The following is a 23,481-nucleotide window of genomic DNA, read 5'->3' on the forward strand; positions in this document are numbered from 1 at the left end:
CCACTAAGTTCTCTGTGTGGCACCTTCTTGCCCGCCCACTTGTAAGCCTCACAAGCATCCTATTCTAATCAATCACTTCTTATCTGTCACTTTGTCTTCCTACATTCTTTCTGCACTGAGGTCTAAAGAATTGGAGCTCTTCCTTTGGAGCCTCCAAGACACATTTCTGCTGTTTCAAGTTGACAGTGAAAAACAGGTTAAGAAACAAAGATGCAGATGTATGGCTGCTCTCTATCCCCTGGGAGACAGGCACTTGATCAGCTTCTCCCCAGTTAGCTGCCTCTGTGAGCTTCCTGTTTGTACTGATGACACTTCATGCAGTCTCCCGAGCTCAATGCTTCCCTCTCTTAGGAGCGTGGTCATCCATCAACACCCTCTGAGCATCTGATGTGCTCCTCTCTGCCAGCACTTATCTCCATAGTCCTCCTTGCCCAGCGAGCCCTTTGCCACGGGTTTCTAATGCAATGAGTCTGCTCAACGGGACTTGCACCACCACTCGAGGCCCGCTGTGAGCCTTCTCAGTGCCCCCCAACCCCAGGATTCCATCTTCCCTGCATTCCTACTACAATGCCCATCACTGTAGACCATGAGCACTCAAACATCTATTCCTGTAGTTTCCAAGACACTGATAATCTCATTTGCAGTACTCTGTGTCTCTGTAGGAATCTCTCTTGTCACTGCACTGTTTCAACACTAAGAACCACATCTTTGTCATCATGTAATTAGTTTCCCTTAGTACAAAAGCAATATAAAGCTCTGGAATGAAACTGCCTGAGCTCTGAGGCCACTGTACACTCACTGTGCGACCTCCGTGTGGCACGTCACTCACTGCCTCTCAGCCCACTTTTCTCATCTGAAGAATGGGGATCACAGCAGCGCATGTTTCACTGGAGCTCTGTGAGCACTAAATGAACTCATGTATGAAGACACAGCCCTGCTGGGCCTGTAAGCTAGGTTAGCAAGACCTAGTGGTGCCGAGAGTGTTGCCAAAGGCCTGGCACACAGGAGGTGTTCAAAAGACAACTGCTGATTGGCTGAGCAGACACACCACCCCCTTGAAGGCGTGCGTTTGAGCCACACAGGCCCATCTTTGCTAGTTATCAGCTGTGTTGTCCCAAACTTAAATTAACTTCTCCCTGGGACATTACAACTCCTCTGTAAAATAAGGATAACATCACCTACACCTTGGAGTAGCACAGTGAGTGAGAGAATATTGAGAAAAACCCCCATGGTGTAACCGTGTGTCCTCAACAAACAGGAGTCACTCTCACTGTCGGGCTAAACACACAGTACGTGCTTAGTAACACCTGTAGCTGAAAATAAAAGGCAGTTTACACAGAATGGTCACAAATGTTATCCATGGAAAAGTCATTTTTCTTGCAAAGCCTACATGGAAAATTAACCACACGGCATACAATGAGGTAAAGAATGTTCATGATTCGTAAGTGTTTTCAGGGCTTGTTAAAATTGTTTTCTAAATAAAAATAGCCCTCGGAAATAAAAACAGACCTCCTTGTGGGGGGGAATATGCTCCCTTCACATGCAGCTTTTCACCCACACAGGCAACTCAAAACGTGAGCCCAGTGTGGATCCAGAGTAGACGGTGTTGCCTCACACTGCCCAGCCTGAGAACGCAACTCCACAGGGCAGAGAGAGGAGCCTCACGAGCGGTGGCGGTTTACTCCTACCTTCACTAGATTTCCTGGGCACTTGAAACTTGACGAGAAGCTTTTTCAACTGCTCCCTCACTGTCGCAGCTCTGACGAGACCCTTGTAATTCAGGAAATGTTCCTGACACCACTGGGAGTTCTTGTTGTGCTGCAGGACAACGCACAGAGAGGGAGGGTGAGATGGCACAGGACAGTTCTCGAGCGCGGCGACGTGGCGGGCGTCACTCAGCTCTTTGCCCCCTTTAGCTTACTGAATGGGACAAGATCCTCAAGTCATTACAGGCCCTTTGGGGCCCCATCTCTCTAAACAGACGCTGATCACCCTGCTCACCATCAGACTGCTGTCCGATCTCACTCTCTTGTGCTAAAGGGCAAGTGAGAACTTAACAATAAGCACAGTCTTAAGTATCTCCACGAGAGCGGCAAACTATCAGACAGAACCCCTTCCCTGCAGCTCTTTGTAAATCAACTTTCCCTCTCTGGCAGCTCACGGTTACCACTTTACTTGACAACAGGCAAGTACAAGAAGGTCTGGTACTGATGCGTAAGCCCAATCCTTTGGCTACCTGAGACAAAGAGCCGATTCACTGGAAAAGACCCTGATGCTGGGGAAGACCAAGGGCAAGAGAAGAAGGGGCAGGCAGCGGATGAGACGGCTGCACAGCACCACCAACTCAACGGACAGGAACCTGAGCTCGCTGCGCTGCAGGAGACAGTGCAGGGCAGGGAAGCCTGGCGTGCTGCAGTCCATGGGGTCTCCAGAAGCTGGACATGAAAGAGCGACTGGACAACAACGGACTATCTCCAGTGGATGGGAGCGTGGAGGGGCCTTTGTAGTGGCGATCGTGCTTACTTTGATAAATGCTTCATACACATTGAGCATGGTAAGATGGTCACCCTCCTCCACAGCAAATTTTCGGTGCACTCGAGTCTGGAAAGAATAAGGCAATGTTGAGAAGCTGACTCCCAGGAGCCTCTTGTCCTGGAGGTAACATTACGCGATGAATAGCTCAGGAGAATTCACTTACAACACTGTCTTAATTTCAAGTGTACATCAATATCGTAACTTTTCCTTCAGTCTTTCCAGCATTCACCCATCTACTCATCACGAATGCCTGGGTTGGGAGGGCCCTGTTAGCTGCTTGGCTGTGCCAGGCCTGCTGTGCCCAGGCACGAACTCCTGGATTCACTAATGAGCCCACCAAGGCTGCCCCTAGAGCAGCCTTGAAAACAACCTCCCTTACTTTTGAAAAGTCAGTAGGACAATGGTTAAGATTTGGACCGTGAAAGGCAACTCCACCAATTCTGCTGAGCAACCGTAAGTTACCGAGCTTTTCTGTGCCTCGATCTCTAAAAATGGTGACAGTAACACCTCCCTCCCAAGTTCACACTGAAGATAAAATGACATAACGCACGTAAAATGTCTGGCACAATGTCAGGCACACAGTAAAATAAACACTCCAAACTGAAGCTGCTCTGTCACCAGAGCAGTTTAACAAAGGAAACCCCAAAGTAAGCAAGACTCACATAAACAGCTTGGGGAAAAAGTCAGACTTACAGCCTGAGACTTCTGGTTTGAGGGGACCACAAAGACATTCTGGATCTGCATCATGGCAGCAATGCTTAGAATTTCCTGAGAACAGCCAAAATTCCCTATAAAACAAAACACATGTTTGATTTCAAACATATTATGTGTCACGAGAAGAAAAAGATGTTCTCTGATGTTTGCCTTGCAGCACATTATAAACCAAGATCATCTATTTCTACACAGCTTCATTTTAAAATCTTGTAACATATAAACACTTCACCCTGCCAAATGAGATGCTCTGTATACATGGTCCAGATGAAAGGAGGCCTGGAAGGACTCCCTTCTGCAGCGGTCACACTGAGGGACTCTGCCATGAGACTCAACTAGGGTAGGTCAGCTCCACACCTGCTCCCTCCTCTCTAGGTGGACACCTGGAATCCTGGCAGAAAGCCTAAGAAGGAGAGGGGGCAGGGAATACATGGGCTGTATCCCTCTGCTCTGGAATCTTTCTGAGGTGGCCTCCCTCTCAACAGGGCTCACTTCACTCGGAAAGGCTGAGGCATACCTAGACCAGGGAAGCATGCAGCGGGCCACAGCTGCTGGCACCTGGGCAGAGTCTGTAGCAACCAGCCCTCCAGGGCACCAGATGGAGTGAACTGCCCTGCACGCTCCCCCACAGCTTCCAGCCTCACAAATGATCTATCCTGCTTCTCAACGCAAGCCTGGTAGCTCCAAGAAACAACTATAGCTAACTTTCACCACGCTTAATCTGAAACACAGCTTTGTTGACTGCCAGTGAATATAAAGTTAGACCAAAGCAAGACAGAACTAGTATTTCCCTTCTCTGGGCTGTTGCGGGTGGCGAGTCTCTATAGTCTCCAGAGGATTTTGACTTCTAAGTATGAGAGGATCTTGAGGCTCAACACTTTGATCCCTTAACTCATATTCTCATAAAAATCTGAGAGCATCAGAGAAGTTGGGACTCTTGCCCATTGGTAGTGCAAATACAGAGTGGAAGACGCTATGGTGATTCCTCAGAAAACTAAACGCAGAATCGCTGATCAAGCAATTCCACCCTAAATATTAGACCTCAAAGAAGTGAAAGCAGGGACGCAAACACATACTTGTACACCTGTGTTCACAGCAGCATTATTCACAACAGCCAAAGGGTGGCAGCTCCCCAGGAATTCGCCAACAGGTGAAAGGTCTATTTGTACAATGGAATATTACTCAGCCTTTAAAAAAACTCTGACACATGATATAACAGGAACCCTGAAGACACTGTACCAACTGAAAAAGTCAGTCACAAAAGGACAAATATTGTATGACTCCACTTATATGAGGTTCCTACAATAGTCAAATTCATAGAGACAGGAAGTAGAACAATGGTTGTCAGGGGTTGGGGGAGGGGAGAATGCGGAGTTAAGTGTTCATTGGGTAGGGTTCCGGTTTGACAAAAATGAAAACATTCTGGAGATGGATGGTGGTGGTGGTTAGACAACAATATGAAAGTACTTAATGCTGCAAACTGTCCATTTTAACATTTTTAATTGTATTTAAAAATGAGTAAAATGGTAAGTTTAATGTTGTGTATTTTTCACCACAAATCTGTACAAAAACTTAGGTGTCAGACCCACAGGAAACAAACAAAAGTGTTTCCTGAATTAATGATTAATGACCTTGAATCACAAGTTAACAACATGCCCCAAAGCAGACAGCTTTTGATAAAAACTCCCTCAGTGCTTAAAGAAAAATTCTGACACATGCTACATTGTGCCCTCTCCCCCGAGGTACACAGAATTTGAGAAACAACTTTCCGGACAAGATAAAATCAATGAGAACTGCTGATCTCCACCTACCTGATTCAAGCAGCATTTTTGCAAACATGGGATTCAAAGGAAACTCTGCTATTCTCATGCCAAGCGGTTCAGTTAGGCGACAGTCTTTGTCCAGACCTGCCATAAGAACAACAAAAGGCAAAAGGCATGTACCATGTTGGAAGATGTACAGTTGTTGGGAGAATAAAAGATGATACATGCTAGCAAAGGTGTATCCAGGAGATGAATCATACACTACCAGCTTCAATCTGATTGCTGTTACAGTAGAAAAAGAAAAGATTTCCTCGGAGCTCTTGAATACTCAATTTTGAAAAATTAATTCTGATGGCCTCTATGGGCTTCCCTGGTGGCTCAGTGGTAAAGAATCCACCTGCCAATGCAGGAGATGCAGGTTCGATCCCTGGGTCAGGAAGATCCCTTGGAGGGAGGACGAAATGGCAACCCACTGCAGTATTCTTGCCTGGGAAATCCCATGACAGAGCCTGGTGGGCTACAGTCAATGGGGTTGCAAAGAGTTGGGACATATCTTAGAGACTAAACAACAATGGCCTCTATGCAAAGACCTAAGTATAAGGAAATGGCCCCAGAGCCGCCTTCTGCTCCCACCCTCTCCTGGTTCTACTTTTCCCCAGAAACTGCCCTCTCCAAGGGCAGTGCCCCAACCCACAACCAGATAGTGCCAAACACAGAGGGCACTTGCCTTAGGGCCCCCAGCAGCCTTTGAGCCTGCTAACTACAGTTCCTTGGAAATACTCTTCCCCAGCTCCACGACCCGCACTGTCTGGCTTCTCTGCCACCTCTCCTGTTGCTCTCTCTGCATCACCTCTGCACTACTGTACTCACTTCCCATGTCAGCAAGGTAACGCTCAAAATCCTCCAAGCTAGGTTCCAGCAGTGTGTGAATCACGAACTTTCAGATGGACAAGTTGGGTTTAGAAAAGGCAGAGGAAGCGGAGATCAAATTGCTAACATTCACTGGGTCACAGAGAAAGCAAGGGAATTCCAGAAATAACATTCATTTCTGCTTCACTGACCATGCAAAAGCCTGTGACTTTGTAGATCACAACTATGGAAAATTCCATTTTTTCCCCCATCACTTGTGGCAAATAGATGGGAAAAAACAGAAACAGTAAAAGATTTATTTTCCTGGGCTCCAAAATCACTGTGGACTGTGACTGCAACCATGAAATTAAAAGGCACTTGCCCCCTGGAAGAAAAGTTATGACAAACCTAGACAGTGTATTAAAAAGTAGACATCACTTTGATGACAAAGGTCTGTATAGTCAAGGCTGTGGTTTTTCCAGTAGTCCGGTATGGATGTGAGAGTTGGACCATAAAGAAGGCTGAGTGCCGAAGAATTGATGCTTTCAAACCACGGTGCTGGTGAAGACTCTTGAGAGGTCCCTTGGACAGTAAGGAGATCAAACCAGTCAAGCCTAAAGGAAATCAAATCTGAATATTCATCAGAAGGACTGATGCTGAAACTGAAGCTCCAAAATTTTGACCACCTGATGCGAAGAGTCAACTCTTGGGAAAGACCCTGATGCTGGGAAAGATTGAGGGCAGGAACAGAAGGGGCTGACAAAGGATGACATGGTTAGATAGCATCACTGACTCAATGGACATGAATTTGAGCAAACTCCAGGAGACAGTGAAGGGCAGAGGAGTTTGGTGTGCCATAGTCCATGCGGCCGCAAAGAGTCTGACCTGACTTAGTGACTGAACAACAACAACATTTGCGGCTAACTTGAATTGCACATTTTAAATGGGTGAATTACAGTATATGAATTATACCTCAATAGCTCTTAAGAACTAAAAAACCAATCGTAAAGAACAGAACCTCCACTGAAATTTAATACCAAACTGGGTATTATTTTCATTGGAGGCAACCTTCACAGAAAAGACAGTTCCAAAAGAGATGAATTTAGGCCACAATTTTCTCTATTTTAAGATAAATACCACATTTTCAAACAACAAGAGAATAGGAGTGCCTCCATAACATGGTGTCTCCTTGTCCCAGCAATAACATAGGACTGTATTCTACCCAATCCTCCACGGGAACTCCAGGAGTGGACGGAAGGGGGTTTAGGGAGAGAACACTGAGCCAGTTTCAGAACGGGGTCAGGGACAAAGAATAAGGCCCCGAGGGGTGACAGCTGAAATACTGGTAAAAGAATCTTCCAGATGTCTCTTAGGAAGCATAGCTGTAGCGATGGTTATTAAAAATTTTGATGTATTGACATACTCCATAAATTTATTGTCGTGACTGGATTTCATGATCCAATCATAAAGTGAAAGCAAAATGTTAGTTGCTCAGTTGTGTCTGACTCTTTGCAACTCCATGGACTGTAGCCTGCCAGCCTCCTCTGTCCATGGGATTCTCCTCCGGGCAAGAATACTGGAGTGAGTTGCCATGCCCTCCTCCAGGGAATCTTCCCGACCCAGGGATCAATCATGGTCCCACCTTATTTCAATAAGCTTGCATGTCACTGAAAGGATCATACATATGGGAAGAACCAAGTCCATCCTTGAAGATACCAAGAGCCCTAGAGTGAATACAACCTAATATCACATATTAATAAATACGTAAGAAACAGTAAGAGACAGACGTACCTCCCAGAGCATAGAGTAACTCCAGTGCCTGAACCATCGACTGCGCTGGCGGTGGCTGTAAGAAACATAAACCCCCTAAGTTAGCTTCATCAGGTAACAGCCAGAAAACGGTGATTGTTTCCTGCTCAAACCCACTCTTCGCTTTAACATGCCCCAGACTTCCCAACCACACTTCTACTCTCAAGATGTCCTTCCTCTCCCTCTCAGCACCCTTCCTACTCCTTGGTCTTCAATCTCAGCTTGATTAAACATTTCCTTTGAAGCCTTCCTTCATGCTCCACTCCCATCAGAAGAGATGAGTCCTTACCTTGAACAACCTTCTTGCTTTCCCTAAACTCTCATCAAACATTTCTAATTTTGACCTCATGTCTCAACCTTCTAAGAAGCCTCATGATACTGCAGTATTGATGGATGATTCACCCAGAGCTCTGCCCCAGGCCCTCCCTACAGGGAGTAAATGACATCAGTTGAATTTGAACTTCTGAAAATAAAGGGAGAATGCTAGACAATCTGAAGTTTAACAAAGCTGATACTGTGACTTTCAGTCTGAGTCTCTGGATCCTCACGGTCTTCTTTCTTTCCACGAACCTTTACTGAACATCTACTACTGTGTGCAAAGCATCACTACTATCTCCTAAACTATTTCATCCATAAGCCACGTAATAAAATTATAGTCCTTTTGAAATTGCATAACTTTTTTTTCTAAATGCATTCACAACAAATGTTATTTTAAATATATACTTTTGCCGGCGAGGAAAGTGTAAAACAAAATGTGAAAGACGTTTGAACAAGATCCTAGAGGCCACTGGCAGCAAAGCCAGAGAGAGAACTTGGGTCTCATTTTTTCCACTCTGCCACACCCACTTGGAGAAGGAAATGGCAACCCACTCCACTACTCTTGCCTGGAAAATTCCATGGACAGAGGAGCCTGGTGAGCTAGAGTCCATGGAATCACAAAGAGTCACACATGACTGAGAAATTTCACTTCACACCCACTGGACTGCCACAGAACAAAGGTGTACTTTTTGAAGCTGTGCTGACTGCAGGCACACACTGACGAGGGCAAGAACTGGACCTGACTCACAACACATCAGGGATTCAACAAACCGCTGCGGACTAAATCATGTAACTGACTCACTAGTCTTTCCTCAGTGCCCACGACATCCTCCTTTACGAAGAGGAAACACACACACAGCACCTGAAAGGGGGCTTGACCACTTTCTTTACGCCGAGATTACATGAGTAACAGGGATAGACCAAGCACTGAATGAGGTTCTGAATAATTACAGAACAAGACGACAGGCCCTCCTGGACTCCTTTTAATCCTTGGCCCTGTTTGCAGTCAATCACCAGGCCTGATGAATGCTGCTCTTGGGATTCATCATCAATCAAAGAGCCCACACCCTCACCCCCTCCTCCCCCAACCACACCCAGAAGATTTCCACCTCAACACACACTTACTAGTATTTCTCTATGGCCTCATCTGGTTGGAGATCACATAAAAACACTGTTTTAATGCAGCTCAAAGGACTGTGCGTGTAGAGTTTTAGTTTGCTTTTCTCACTGCCTGGTGTTCTGTTCCCACTGTTTCTTGTACTCATGGCTGCTTCAGTGATGACCCTGGGACAGCTGCATGCTATTCCAACAAGGTCGTACACTGTGAAATAACCACCTTTCTTGCTACTGGGCAACTGAGTGTTTTTCAGTTCTTTGCTACTGTAATTATCACTGCTAAATATATAAAATTATATGCATCCTGTGATTTCAACCGTTAAAAAAAAACCCCACAATTTCAGGGAAAAATAACCAAAAGGGAATATATGAAGATGTATTTATATGTATTTCCTTCATTTCTCAGCTGTCCAAAAGTTTATGATTTTCATTATTATATTTCTTAATTTAATATAAAATGATACTATAATCATTATCCCACAAATACGTTATTTATTTATTTTGAATTATTTTCAGGAGAAAATTTCCCAAGAAGAAATACCAGACATTGCTACAGCTCATAATGTCAGAAAGTCCTCCACGAGGACTGAAACAGAATACAAAACCATTTCCCCCAAGTTGTGTCAGCTGGACTTTATCATTTTTATTTATGCTTGATCATTCAATTAATGTAGAGTGGAACAGCTATTTCAATTTGCATTTCTTTCTCCTAGAGAAGTCAACCGTATTCTAATGTTGGTTACTATTTGCGCTGTTCATGCAACATCAGGGACTTTATCATCCAGGAATCTAGCCTAGTTACACACATCAACAAGGTTGGGATAGAACAGAGAGTCAAAAAAACACAAGTTTTCAAGTCATAAAAACTCAAGAAGGAAACGTGGGTATTTATTAACTGACTGAAATATGGGGAAGTGCTTCACAAGCACAAGAAAAGAAAGAAAATCATAGAGGCAAAGGTAGAAAGATATTGCTGCAGAAATGTTTACAGTGGCTGCATGTAACTAAATAAACAATAAAATACAAACAACTAGAAGAACTATTTACAAGAAATACTATAGACAAAGGTTAATAGTTTTTACTAGTTAAGTCTTTAATAGTTAAAGGACTCTTAAAAATCACTAATAGTTTAATTCAGAAGAAATATAAAGTGGCTGATAATTTTCTAGTAGTCATGTATGGATGTGAGAGTTGGACTATAAAGAAAGCTGAGCGCAGAAGAATTGATGCTTTTGAACCGTGGTATTGGAGAAGACTCTTGAGAATCCCCTGGACTGCAAGGAGATCCAGCCAGTCCATCCTACAGGAGATCAGTCCTGGGTGTTCATTGGAAGGACTGATGTTGAAGCTGAAACTCCAATACTTTGGCCACCTGATGCGAAGAGCTGACTCATTAGAAAAGACCCTGATGCTGGGAAAGATTGAGGGCAGGAGGAGAAGGGGACGAGAGAGGATGAGATGGTTGGATGGCATCACCAACTCAATGGACATGGGTTTGGGTGGACTCCAGGAGTTGGTGATTGACAGGGAGGCCTGGCGTACTGCAGTTCACGGGGTCGCAGAGTCAGACACAACTGAGCGACTGAACTGATAATTTTTCAACCTTATGAGAAACCAAAAAAGATAAGAGATAATACTTTTCCTTCTTCCTCTCACCAACCAAATTAGAAAAACTCTAAAAGAAGATAATATGGCAGGATGGGTGTCCAGTGAGTCAGGTATGCATGTACTTCTCAACCTTATACCTGTAAAACAATTTGGCCATGTATCGAGGACCTACGAGATGATTATGGTCTTTGACCCAATAAACCCACTCCTGGAAATAATCAGAAACGCAGTCAGCTGTAGGGACTTTCCCTGTAGCTCCACCATAGCCCTCCTGGCTTCCCCAATTGGGACACTTCTTTAACAGGCCGACACACTCCTGGATCACTCCACCCCTCCCAACTCGCTAAAATCCCACTTGGGTTTCAGGTCTCGCCTCAGACATGACTTAACTGGGCTGCCGGCCTTTCCTGTGTCTCTCAGAGCACAGGGCACAGACCCTGTCATTACTCCACTTTCTCTCTCCCAACAGACAAGAACAGAAGCTGTCACCCTTGTCTGGCTGTTCTCCCCTGGACCCTGCACATGATACCCAAGCTAAGTGAAAAACACCAGAAAGGCAGCATGCTCTGTACCGATGTCAGCACTCCCCTGGGAGCACTCCAGTCTCCCGACCGCTGCAGATGGGAGGCAGGACTTACCGACATGAAGTGGAACCTGAGGACGTTGTCGATCCCCAGCGCCTTCAGCTGCAGGATGACAGGGGCCAGGTTGCTCCGCTGCATCTCAGGGACAGTGGACTGAGGCAGCTGGTCAAAGGCTTCCTCTGGGGATAGGAAATCAGAACTGTTTGGGATCAAATGTCACAATCAAATGTGACCATTATGCCGAAGGAACGTTGTCTTTCTCTCACTTTAACGAGGGGCTCTAGGAGTCTAGGCTCGGGCTCCAGGAGTCTAGTCTCAGACTCATAAGATACTGTGACAGAACATTGCTTCCTATTTAGGAAAGACTCTCCCCTTTTTTTTTTCAACTTTAGATAAATATATTTTAACAATATGTCTTATAAAAGTATGCCCTTTCACTTTAGAATGCTTTTTACAATGTGATTCTTGTTAGCAAAACATTAAAACAAAGCAACAAGTATTACTGGGGGTGCCCTGTTTCCATTCCCTCTGCTAGGGATGGAGCCAAGGACAATATGTAAAAGCAAAGAACAATTTCAGGATAAATTACCAAATAAAACAAGAATATAACCAAAATATCTCTAAAATATTAAAAAAAATCACATATACACAATGGAGTATTTCTCAGCCATCAAAAAGAATGCATTTGAATCAGTTTTAATGAGGTGGATGAAATTGGAGCCAATTATACAGAGTGAAGTAAGCCAGAAAGAAGAACATCAATACCGTATATTAACGTATATATATGGAATTTAGAAAAATGGTAACCTGAACCTTGTATAAGAGACTCCAAAAGAGACATAGGCATTTAGAACAGTCTTTGGGACTCTGTGGGAGAGGGTGAAGGTGGAATGATTGGGGAGAATGGAATTGTAGCATGTATATGATCATAAGTGACCAGTCCAGGTTCGACGCATAAATTTTCCTCTGTTCATTTCTTTGCATTTGTGCTTTTTTAATAAAATTCTAAAAATAAATAAATAAATAAATAAAAGGTTATCCCATCCCAAGTAACATTCAAGATAAGTCCAGATGAAAGTTTGCACCTTCAGGAATCCTGCTGAGTAGCCAAAACACAATCTTTGCAAAAGAATTTAGTCCGATACCTATCAGAGGATAACACTGAATTAACAACAGCCAGGATTTGACTAGAGGTGGTATTTTCTGCAAAATATGTAAAGTGATCAACTTACGTGTATCATATGCTTCTTATGTGTATCATAGCACTTCGATTTGAAGTGCCAAAAATAAAACATTGTTTGAAGGGGAAAGAATCAGAGACTGGCAACCAGGGCAAGAAGATGACAAGAGGTTTATTTGTTTGTTTGTTTTTAATTAATTATGAGTCTGCTTGCAAAAAAAAAAAAAAATAAAATAAAATATTTAAAAAAATCTCATAAAGACCACAAATTGTCCAACTTTTTAAATCAAGCCAGGCACATACGTCACTCCCAGAATCCAATGCTGCCCAAACAGATTAATGAATGCTTACACGCACCATCAGGAACAAAAGGTGACCTCGAACAGGAAAAGGCACCACAAGGTTCAGGAGGCCAAGACGGGAGGGGTAGGAGAGCGGGAGGGAAGGAAAGAGACTCTGGGAAGCCTTTATATAAAAGCTAGATAAAAAGGGTGAGGGAAAAAAACAGGCAGGAAGAGATTAAACCCTTTTTGTGTATATTCAGAAAGTTTTTGGATCATTTAGAGAAGGATTACAGACAAACTCCTCCCACAACAGTCACCGTTTTAACTGTGCACACCCTCCTTCACACAAAGGTGGCCTAGCTTCCAACACAGATCTTTAATTAACCAGAGAAAAGTCAGAGCAGAACAAAAGCTGTCATGAAGAAACAGCACTATCACTGAAGGACTTTAAAAGAACTCCAGTCTGACAAGAGACACTAAAGACTCTGTGAGCTGACTGACACAAACCGTCAAATGCAGGGGCCCACCTGGAAGGTTCTGGGCAACAGGCAATGGCAGGAAGTTCCAAACGGGATATTCCCTTCAAGTTTCAAGAGCGTTTGGGGGGTTAGCCTTTTGGTAGGATAACCACATTATCCAAGCACACTGCTATCAGATAAGAGGACAATCCTGATGAAGATGCTCACAGGAAGTAGGTGTTTCTTAAGAGTTCAAGGACACTTCAGTTAAGTTCAAGGACACTTGCGTCTACTGAGGACTCAAGTACACAAGGCATTGGGCCAAGGGCTGCAGGAGCTGTAGGCCAACAGCTTTTGAGACATTTCCGTGATTCAGAGGGGTCTGGGACCAAGATGAGGAACAGGCTAGGTCCCAGTGGAGGGTCCTCCCGAGGAGAAATGGAGGTTGAAGGATGGAGGGAGGACGGCTGAGGAGAGAAGGGATTTAGGGCACTGACACCCGGGAGAGGAGGACAGGGACAGGGGGTCCGCTGGACAGAGGAGATGGCCATGGAAAGGGGCCGAAGGTGTGAGCAGCAGATGTGCGAAAACAGAAGGTAAATTCAAAACAAAGCAGTTCAGCAGGGATGCAGTGCAGGGTCAGTGCTGGTGGACAGCAGGAGAAAACTAGCTGGAAAATTCCGGAAGGATCTGGGAAACTGTTAAGGGTCAGAGGAGGTAGTGCCCTGCTCAGAGCTGTGATCTCTGGAAGCCTAGAGGCTGGATCTGATGTACCCCATTACTGTCAGGTGGTCTCCCCCCAACCTCACCTCCACTAACGCTGCTCACACGAAGGCAGCCAGTGCCCCTTTACCCAAATCCACTTGCCAATCTTCAGTCTACAGTCTGCCGTTTGATTTCACTGGAGCACGAGATGATGCTGGCCGTTTCCCCTTTAGAAGTAACTTTAGCTCCTCAAGTTAAAGAACTACCATGTGACCCTGCAATTCGACTCCGAGGTGTATACCCAAAGGAATTAAAAACACAGATTGAGGTACACGTACCATGCTTATTCACAGCAGCCAAAAGGCAGAAACAACCATCCACTGAAAACAAACTGTGGTACCTTCATACAATTGAATACTATTCGGCCATAAGAAGGAATCAAGTACTGATACACTGTGAATGAATCTGGAATACATTATGTTGAATTAAAGAAACCAGACACAAAATGTCACATTATATGATTTAATTTATGTGAAATATCCAAAACAAATACACTCATCCCTTGTATCCACAGGAGACTGATTCCAGGACACCCCTCTCCCCCACGGCAGATACCATAATCTGAGGATGCTCAAGTCCCTTATAGAAAATGGCACAGTATTTGCATATAACCTACACACATCCTCTGAATACTTGAAATCATCGCTATACTTATAGTACTTAATACAATGGAAACACTATAGGAACTGTTGCTGGTGTGTAGGCAACTTCAAGTACTGGTTTCTGAAACTTTCTGGAATTTTTTTTCCCAAATATTCTCAATCTGCAGTTGGTTGAATCTATGGATACAGAAGGCCACCTGACCATCCAAAACAACAGAACAAAGACTGCTGGTTGTCAGAGGCTGGCAGCAGGGAGAAATGAAGAAGGAAATACTGCTTAACAGGTAAGGACTTCTACTTTAGAGTGATAAAGATGCTTCCTAACTAGATAAAGGTGGTGGCTGCACACTGTAAAGATAATAAATGCCACTGAACTGTTCAAGTTAAAAGGGTTAATTTCACATTGTAAATTTCACCTCAATAAAAAAAAAAAATTTAAGTTTCCTGAAATTTCCTCTTCCCCATATTTCAGTTCGCCTCTAAAACTGGCTTTCCTCTTTCTATTTCCACTGTTCCCTCTTAATACCTTCAGTGGAAGACCCTTACCTCTTAGCTTCAGGTTCTGCATTCTCCCTTCCTTCCATGAGTCCTTCTTACCCTCTTCCTTCCCTCCAAGTACTAGTACATTCCACTTCCTCTGCTTGCTGCGATGAAATCTGAACCCCACTGCTATCCCCTCACTTGGATTAACTACTGAGTTGCCGGTAAGATCAGGCCCAATGATGGACTGTGAAGCCCTTCCCAGCAGGAATAACCCCCTGCTGTCTGCTTCCAAGGCTCGTTCATTTATGGCAACTCTATCACACCCTAATATGCTAATCTGTTCACGAGCCTACCTCCACCACCAGGCCGTCAGCCATGCGGCCTCAGACCGTGTCTCACCTGGCTTTAGATTTCCATGCCTGGCACAGAGCAGGTGCTCTGTAAACATCTGTGAAAAAGAATAAATGATGCCAAGGACTGAACAAGGATGATGGTAATCAGAAAGGAAAGGAGAGATAAGAGGTAAAACCCCTGGATCTGGTTAAGTGACTGCAGAGGGATACTGGACAGAGGAGGGAATTAAAAATTATTTGAAAATTAAGTTTAGATAATTGAGAGAAACCTTGACACCGTCACCCACAAAAGAGATGTACAATGAAGTAAAGAGCAGCTCTGGAGACCTCACTTTCTGCAGATAAGACTGTTGTTCAGTTGGAGAGAAAACTCCTTAAGGGCTTCATTGTAATTTCATGTTGCTCCTTCAAAGTCAAGCATGGAGCAACAGCTGACCAACCGCTATCAACAAGTCTCAGGAGAGACCCTGCTGGTTTGGCTCTGCAAAGGTGCTTTGAACCAGAGGTAAAGATGGAACCCACTGTGGGGTCCCACAGGATTCAAGGATCCCAGAACAACAAAAAAAATGCCACATGATGCTAAGAGAATGTTAAGAAAGACAGAACAAGAGTCCAAGCTACATGTCACATGGCTGCAGACAGGCCAAGGCCCAGACTAGGTCAGAAAAGGGGTAGCAAATAATTGGTAATTCATGGGACTTCAATGGTAGTCCAGTGGCTAAGACTTCTCACTCCCAATGAAGGGGGCCCCGGGGTGCCATCCCTGGTCGGGGAACTAGATCCTACATGTCCCAACTAAGAGTTCACATGCTGCAACTAAAGATCCTGCATGCCACGACTAAGACTCCGTGCTGCCAAATAAATAAATATTTTTTTTAAAACTGGTCTAGCTTTGGCCAGTGAGAACAGTAGCAAAGAAGGGCCATGTCTGGAGTGAGGAAGGTGGAGGGGGTCAGATTACAGAAGGCCTTGTGAGGAAGATCTGGGTCTTAAGTTCTGCTTATTAGGGATAGATACCTGTAATATTCTCTGATGCCCAGGCTGACTAGGAGAAAGGCAAAACCCCTAAAAGAGAGAAAAAGCCACTCTTGAGAAAAAAAGCCACTCTTACCTGTATAAAGGCGGTAACATTTCCCTGAGCGGCTACGGCCACCACGTCCTGCTCGCTGGTTGGCTGATGCCTGGGACACTGGGACCACCACCAAACACTCGATAGCTGTCCTGGGGTTGTAGGCCCGGAGCTTCACAAAGCCACAGTCAATCACATACACGATCCCGCTGATTGTGATGGAGGTTTCTGCTACATTGGTGGCCACGATCACCTAGGTTCCCCCACAGGAAGGAGAGTCAGGATAAAAGTGTTTTGGTTGTCTTCACTCTGAATAAACTAGTCAAAGTCCTAAAAGATGTCAAGATATCTTCAACAGTGTAGAACCTGTGAGAGGCAGTTAGGTATCCTGGCTGGACTAGGATGAATTTTAGGCTCAGGGTGCCTTGGGTTTCAATTCTCCCTAAGCTTGGGACCTTGGACAAGTTCCTTAACCTCCTGAGCATGTTTGTTTGTTTCCGTAATAAAATTTACCCTCTCCTGGGGTTCTTCAGAGGATTAAATGTGAAACATACATGAAATGATTATCAGAGCCTAGTACTTGGTTCAGAGCAAATATTCAACAAATATTGGTTTTTACCTTTTGTACAACTCAAGTGATGCACATCAGCACCTGCACCTGTCATTTACTCGTGTTCTGACTGCTTTCTGAGGATCTGCACTTTGCCAGAGTGCTTCAAGGTGCCAGGAATGGACAATGGACAAGAGTCCACATTCCAGTGTGAGTGAGTGGGAGGAAACAGTGAACATAAACAAGAGAGTGACGAACAGCAGGAGGAAAACACAACAGGGTAATACTCTGGCATTATGTACTGGTCAATGTACACATCATGTTATAATATGTTAATAATGGAGCATGCTTACTTCAGGTTAGACGGCCAGGGAAAGCCTCTCTAAAAGATGATTTTAGGCTGAGACCTGAGTAACAAGCAGCAACCGGCCCTACAGAGGTCCAGGCAGAGGAAGGAGAAACAGCCGATGCAGCCACAGACCAGGATAATTAAACAAAAGATGAGGTTAGGCAGGATGCAGGGACCCGGTCATGCACAGTCTCTGGGCCACAGGAAGGGTTTGCATTTTATTCCAAGGGCACTGAGCGCTGCCCCCTGGAGGGTGTGAAGCAGCAGGAGACATATAAATAGCATTTAGAACTTTTGTCGGGCACTTTTACTTAGATCATTTTACAAAAACTTCCCTACTATTTTTATGTAACAGAGTCAGGATTTTATGCTATAAAACCATCTATCTAAAAGTTACTATTATTCATGTTTTACAGCTGAGAAAACCAGGCCTCAGGGTTGAGTAACTCATCCCAGTGCACAGGGTAACCCAGGTCTCCTGACTGGGTAGCTACAGTTCACATTTGACTGGACAGAGTTAAGCAGCTCCATACCAGTGGCCAGGGTGCCCTCTTAAAAGTGACCTGAAGTTGGGAGTGGATCCTTAGACCAGCCGTCCCTCACCTACTGTGTTCTCTGCCACCGGCTGATAAATAGCTACTCTAAGGCAACTCTGAGCCAGTTCTGTACCTTTCTCACTGGATGAAGGGTAAACAGCGCAGGACCCAGGGAGGTGACAGATAGGAAGCAGAGAGGTTGCCTACTGGCTTCTTTAAGCCAGTGCTTCTCACCATGCCCTTCCCCACACCCCAATTTCAAGGTTAGGTATTTTTAAGCCACACCTTGAATTAACTGACTTAAATCTGGCTCTATAGGCAAACTGATTTTTTCAAACAGATGGCTGAGAAACCATTTTACAGTAGCTAATCTACTGTTTCTGACTGATCACAATTCACCAAGACAATCCTTTAAACCGAGACACTGCCATGAGATAAGGAAAGAAAAGAAGCAAAGAGAAGTCACCTACTCTGATAGTTACTAAACTTTCTGTGAGGCAGGCTGGGAAATCTTTGCAACTCTTTATTGTGTGCTTTTATCCTCGTTTATGTTTTTTGGGGGTTCTGGCTCCGCAACTTGAGGGAAATTAGTTTCCCAACCACGGACTGAACCCAGGCCCTCAGCAATGGAAGAGTAGAGTACTAACCACTGGACTACCTGGGAGTTTCTTTCTGTACGCTTTCAGCTCTGCTGCACAGAAATACAGACCTTAGGTTCTTTAAAATACCTTCCAATTTAGCATGTTCTACTTCAGTATAAAATAAACCTTTCCAGTAGAGAGCAAGGGGGCACCGACATGATTACAGACAATTGCAAACACCCTTGGTCCCTGGGTCAGTCTTACCTTTCTGACACTGCGTGACACCCTTTCGAACACTTTCATTTGCTCAAAGGAGGGCAGTCCTGCATACATGGGGAGAATCCGGAGATGTCTCTTCATCCCAGTCCGACCCAGCGCTCGAGCCTGCTCGATCAGCATTGACACTACAGTTTCCACCTCTTCCTAAAATCATCGAAATGGGGACCAAAGAAACCGAGGTCAGGCTGAAGCATATCATTTTATCCTACTGCAAGAAAATGTAGGATGGGGTCAGGACTATAAATCCAGTCAGATTTGTGACTGTCAGAGTCATCACACTCCACACTGGGGTGGTATTTATTCAAATGCAACTGAACAATGGTGCCAATGGGGTAAAAAGTCGTGACTGTCCTATTGATTACTCAAGTCCACACTACCTGCAGTCAATAGAAGAATTCCTGATGCACCAATATGACTATTTTACTGAGTGTTTTTTTTCTTTAATACACTGCAGCAAACAGTGTGGCATACACATGGACAAGCTGTGGCATACACAATCGCTATAAGCCTGTCCCAGAAAAGATTACTGAACAATGGAAAATGCCTGACAGTGGAAATGATCACAAATAGAGGGTAGTTCTGAACAGAGCTACAACCTTGAGTGAGCCTTCAGACCTGTCTGGTTGTTTTTCCAGTGGTGTGCCAACCTGTTCCCTCCAGGGTGAGCTGCAAAGGTGTCACTGGGAAAAGGTGCAGCAGTGACAGAGGCACAACACGTACCTCACGCAGGGTTCAATCCTGGTATCAAGCCCACTGACTTAGCTCTCTGATTTACTCTGGAATTAGCTGATAAATTTAAAATGCCTGGCAGACAGAACAGGCAAGAGCTAATGATTCTCTGGCAATTGAGTCAACAGATGAATGACATCAAACCGACAATTTTTGTATGCAATCAAGTAACCACAAAGACAATAAAACATGAGATCGATGGCTAGGTAAAGTAATAGGCCTCTGTATATATTTTGGTGCTGCTTTTTTTAAGTTTTTTTTTTTCTTTATTTTTTATTGTAGTGTGGTTGCATTTGGTACTGCCTTAACGTGTCTGTTTGTCAGAGGAAAAAAGGTTCAATGGAATTACCTGACCAGTGAGAAATGCTAATATGTCTCCATCTCCCTCAGTCTGGTGAATTTTCATCACAGTTTCTACGGTTGATTTGATGTAATCTGGAACAGGACTGAAAAAATGTATGAGATAAATTCATCACCAGAATATGCTCATTAATTACAGATCAATTACCTTAGTAATCTGGCAGCAAAGCCTTGTGAAAGTTAGTTTGCGCCTGCCCCCCAGATAATCGGCATATGAATTATTAAAATATTCTTTTTTTAACGCAGCATTCAAATATAATCCATAATTACACGTAAACTACTATTTTTGGCTTTGTTTGCAGCGACAGAAAAGCAATAAAGCCCATGCAAACCCAGGTCTTATCTTTAGCATGCAAAGATTCACTGGCCAGGGTAAGTGGGTCTCTTATCCCAGTGCTGAATTCCACATTCTTTCCATTTCCCCTCCTGACCACCAGCAGCATGTCTGAGGGGAGTAGATGGAGTGCATGGGCGCCTGCCCCTCTAAAATGACTCACAAGTCAGGCCCGGAACTCTCTGGACTTATCTGCCTCTGATCAGGCTCCCGTTCCTCCTCTGTCCAGTGACGAGGAGGAGGAATTAGGATGACCCTTTCCTGTCCAAAGAGGCTCCTCCCGAAAATGTCAGCCAGGCCTTCCTGGTAAGATGTAGAAGGCTGAGAACCAAATGATTCAAATCTCCAATACCACCCGAGCTGACAGCCTTGTAAAGCCCAGTTTGGACCATTCTAGAGCTCTCCTCCCCACAACCTTGTTCCCATTCTGCTCTTTGCAGCTGAGCCAGGGACCAGAGAGTCACAGAAACCTGCACATCTGGAGGGAGACTTGAAATCCTGCAGCGATACTGAGGGAGGGTTCCAGAACATCCCATCAGTAACAAAACATGCCCTTCCTCAGCAGCCTGGCGCACTGCCCTAGAAGCTGCAAGCACACGCAGCTGCTTCTCAGCCACCGAACAGGCCTGGTATTCCAATCGCCCTCACTGAAAATGCAAGGACTGTCAAACCTCTGTAGATAAAAGATGTCCACTGGAAATGTTCGCCCTTCCACTGTAAGGATCACACACGTATCCCTGGTTGGGTCACTGGTGTCATTTTGATTAAAGAAATTCCGAAATTTCTGAAAGAAATTTAAAAAAAATTCTTCATCACTCAAAGTAAAAAATAAAAGGTTCATAGTAACTCACGGAAAGAAAGAAAATATAAAACTGGCAGAGCAGTGGGTGGGGGATAGGGATTGCTATATGTAATACAGACTAAGGATAACAAAACAATTATTCAAAAAATCATATTTTTATTCTTATAATTTTGGGGAGTCACATTTCAATGACAGACTCCATTGAAGATTTGACAGAAATGATCAAGGTTAGATTTCCAAAGTGCATTCAGCTGTGAACCTAAGTCAACACGCAGCAGAGAGATTATTGATCTTACCCCACCTGCCCCCCTCCCCCATACCGCATTTAACCACAGACTAGGTCAGAAGGTGTAACTCAAGTTAAAGGTGGATTACATCAGGCTGATGTGTACTTCTGATCTGGAAAGCACAGCTCTGACCACACACATGATCGCTGTATAAAGGAAACCTATATGTCTGTGAATGGCAGGTATGTTCCTAGCAGTGCAATCACAGATCTCCAGGTCCCGTGTTTGCAGGACAGAGTCCTCTCCCTCTTTATATACCCCTCAGGAGGCAGCACAACACTTTGTATGGGCAGGTTAGCAATTATCCACTTCTCCCATGTCCCCACAGGACCTCGTTGAGAGAAGAGGCTCTTGGCAATTCCACCCAAAGAGGTGGCCACGTCTTCTTCAATGGCACTTGATCCCCATGCCTGTAGTCTCTAGGAGGCCCGGTGGGAGAACTCGTGACCTTCCCAGTCCCCTGAGGCCTAGCCACGAGCTGCTTTCTCCTCTCCTAGGAGGCCCAACCATGGGATCACCAGCCCTGTCTTCTTTCCTTCCCAGGTATCTCCCCTAAGCACATCCACGTCTGCTCCTGGAAACCAGGATCCCAGGGGTGCCCTGAGAACCTGAATTAAGTACAACGTGAAAAGGCTTGGAGGAGCACTTCTAGAAGAGTTGACTAGACTGACCTGCATGCTACATGTCAACCTCCAAGTCATGTCTGAGAAGAGTAAACACAGACATAAAAGAACAAGCCTCGGGCCAAGAGAAGTACTGTGCTGTGCTATGAAGACCCACACAGCTCCACCCTCCTTTCAAGTAAATTCCCTGCAAGTGACTTCAGCCTTCCTGTGTCCTATGGTATGCAAAGCATGGCCAGGCTACAAGTGATGCAAAAACAAGGGAGAAGGCACTGCACCCCTGTCCCCCAAAGAGTGACTAAGCCAGGGAGGAAGGTGTGCAAAACACCAATCATAACATAAACCGAGCCTCAGTGACTGGATGGCCAGAAAAGAGCTGCAATTACAATCAGGGGAGGAAGAAAGGGCCTGCAATGCTGCGGTGTAGGGAGGCGGTCCTGGAGGTGGCAGGATCTCCTGGCTAAGCCTGAAAGGATGAGGAGGGCTATTATTGGTTGGGAAGGAGAAGAGGCACACCCCTTCCAAGGATGACAGCAGAGATGTAAAGACAGAGAGTTACTCTTTTAAGAAATAAAACTCAGCATTAACTGAGAAGGCACAAGATTTTTTTGTCCTGAAGATCTTTATCTTTTATCTGTATTCAAAAGTATTAAACACATATACACAGAAAATTAAAGGCTAGAAAGCAAATAAACACAGTGTCTGCATCTTGAGGCAGAATGAAGGACCAGCAGGAGTGAAATGAGGTCAACCCACCAGCAAAAGAAGAGTGAGAGTCAGCTTAGAAAGCCAGGGATCATGCTGACACACACACACAATGACTACGAGGAAGAGGCTTGTCTGTGACATGGGACACAAACGACGTGGATGTCTGCGGGACTGCCTCCCCTGCTCAGCCGTTTCCTTCTCTACTAGTAGCTCTGATCTGGCCCACAGGAGTGGACCCCCAGCAGCCACGCCAACACGACCTGCCCACCTTTGGCCCATACAGAATGGTTCCAAGTGGGTACCCGACTACAATGGACCCCAAATTCCTTCTCTAAGAATCTGGAAAGATAAAATTATTCTCTCCTCAAGCATCTGGACTGTGACCAAAAAACCGTGGGATGGGTCAGTGATCATGTTTCCTGCCAGGTGAATGAAGCCAACAAAAGAAAAAAAAAAATACCATGTGATACAATGGTCAATAAATACTTCATGATTATATTCAGTCACATTCTAATTAAGTGCTGACTTAATGAGGTTGATATTAAGAAACAGCTAAACCAACGCAGGGACTATTCGATCAGCCCCATCCAACTCCACTGGCCTCTGCCTCCCAGTGGCAGTCACCGGGCGTCTTCAACTGCAGGTTGGGCCACCCTAGGCCCTGAGCGAAACCAAAGCAGGTGGCATCGATCCCTCCAGGTAGTGGAGTTAGGAATGAGTCTGCTGCCCACAGACTCGACAGCCGGGGGACAGGGGAGGCGTTCCAGCATCCCTGGGCTCCCGGTGAAAATAATTCCTGAGTCACACCCCCTCATTCACCACTCTCACACACTCCTCCTCTCTTGTCCATCTCAGC

General features: G+C 44.9%; 1 protein-coding gene across 1 annotated transcript in view; it reads right to left on the reverse strand.

The window, feature by feature from the left end:
• DHX35 (DEAH-box helicase 35) overlaps positions 1-23,481 on the reverse strand; it is a 69,544-nt gene that overhangs the window by 11,738 nt on the left and 34,325 nt on the right. The window contains exons 9-18 of the mRNA XM_055437348.2: positions 20,877-20,989; positions 19,861-19,957; positions 18,768-18,926; positions 16,530-16,740; positions 11,348-11,472; positions 7,650-7,704; positions 5,058-5,153; positions 3,229-3,323; positions 2,524-2,601; positions 1,689-1,818 (exon numbers count right to left, since the gene is read on the reverse strand). Coding sequence (XP_055293323.1) covers positions 1,689-1,818; positions 2,524-2,601; positions 3,229-3,323; positions 5,058-5,153; positions 7,650-7,704; positions 11,348-11,472; positions 16,530-16,740; positions 18,768-18,926; positions 19,861-19,957; positions 20,877-20,989 — 1,159 coding nt within the window. The remainder of the gene's footprint in view (positions 1-1,688; positions 1,819-2,523; positions 2,602-3,228; positions 3,324-5,057; positions 5,154-7,649; positions 7,705-11,347; positions 11,473-16,529; positions 16,741-18,767; positions 18,927-19,860; positions 19,958-20,876; positions 20,990-23,481) is intronic.

The sequence above is a fragment of the Moschus berezovskii genome, chromosome 15 (assembly GCF_049115385.1).
Source record: "Moschus berezovskii isolate FMDL1 chromosome 15, NW_MosBer_1.0, whole genome shotgun sequence".
In the NCBI taxonomy this organism is placed as follows: domain Eukaryota; kingdom Metazoa; phylum Chordata; class Mammalia; order Artiodactyla; family Moschidae; genus Moschus; species Moschus berezovskii.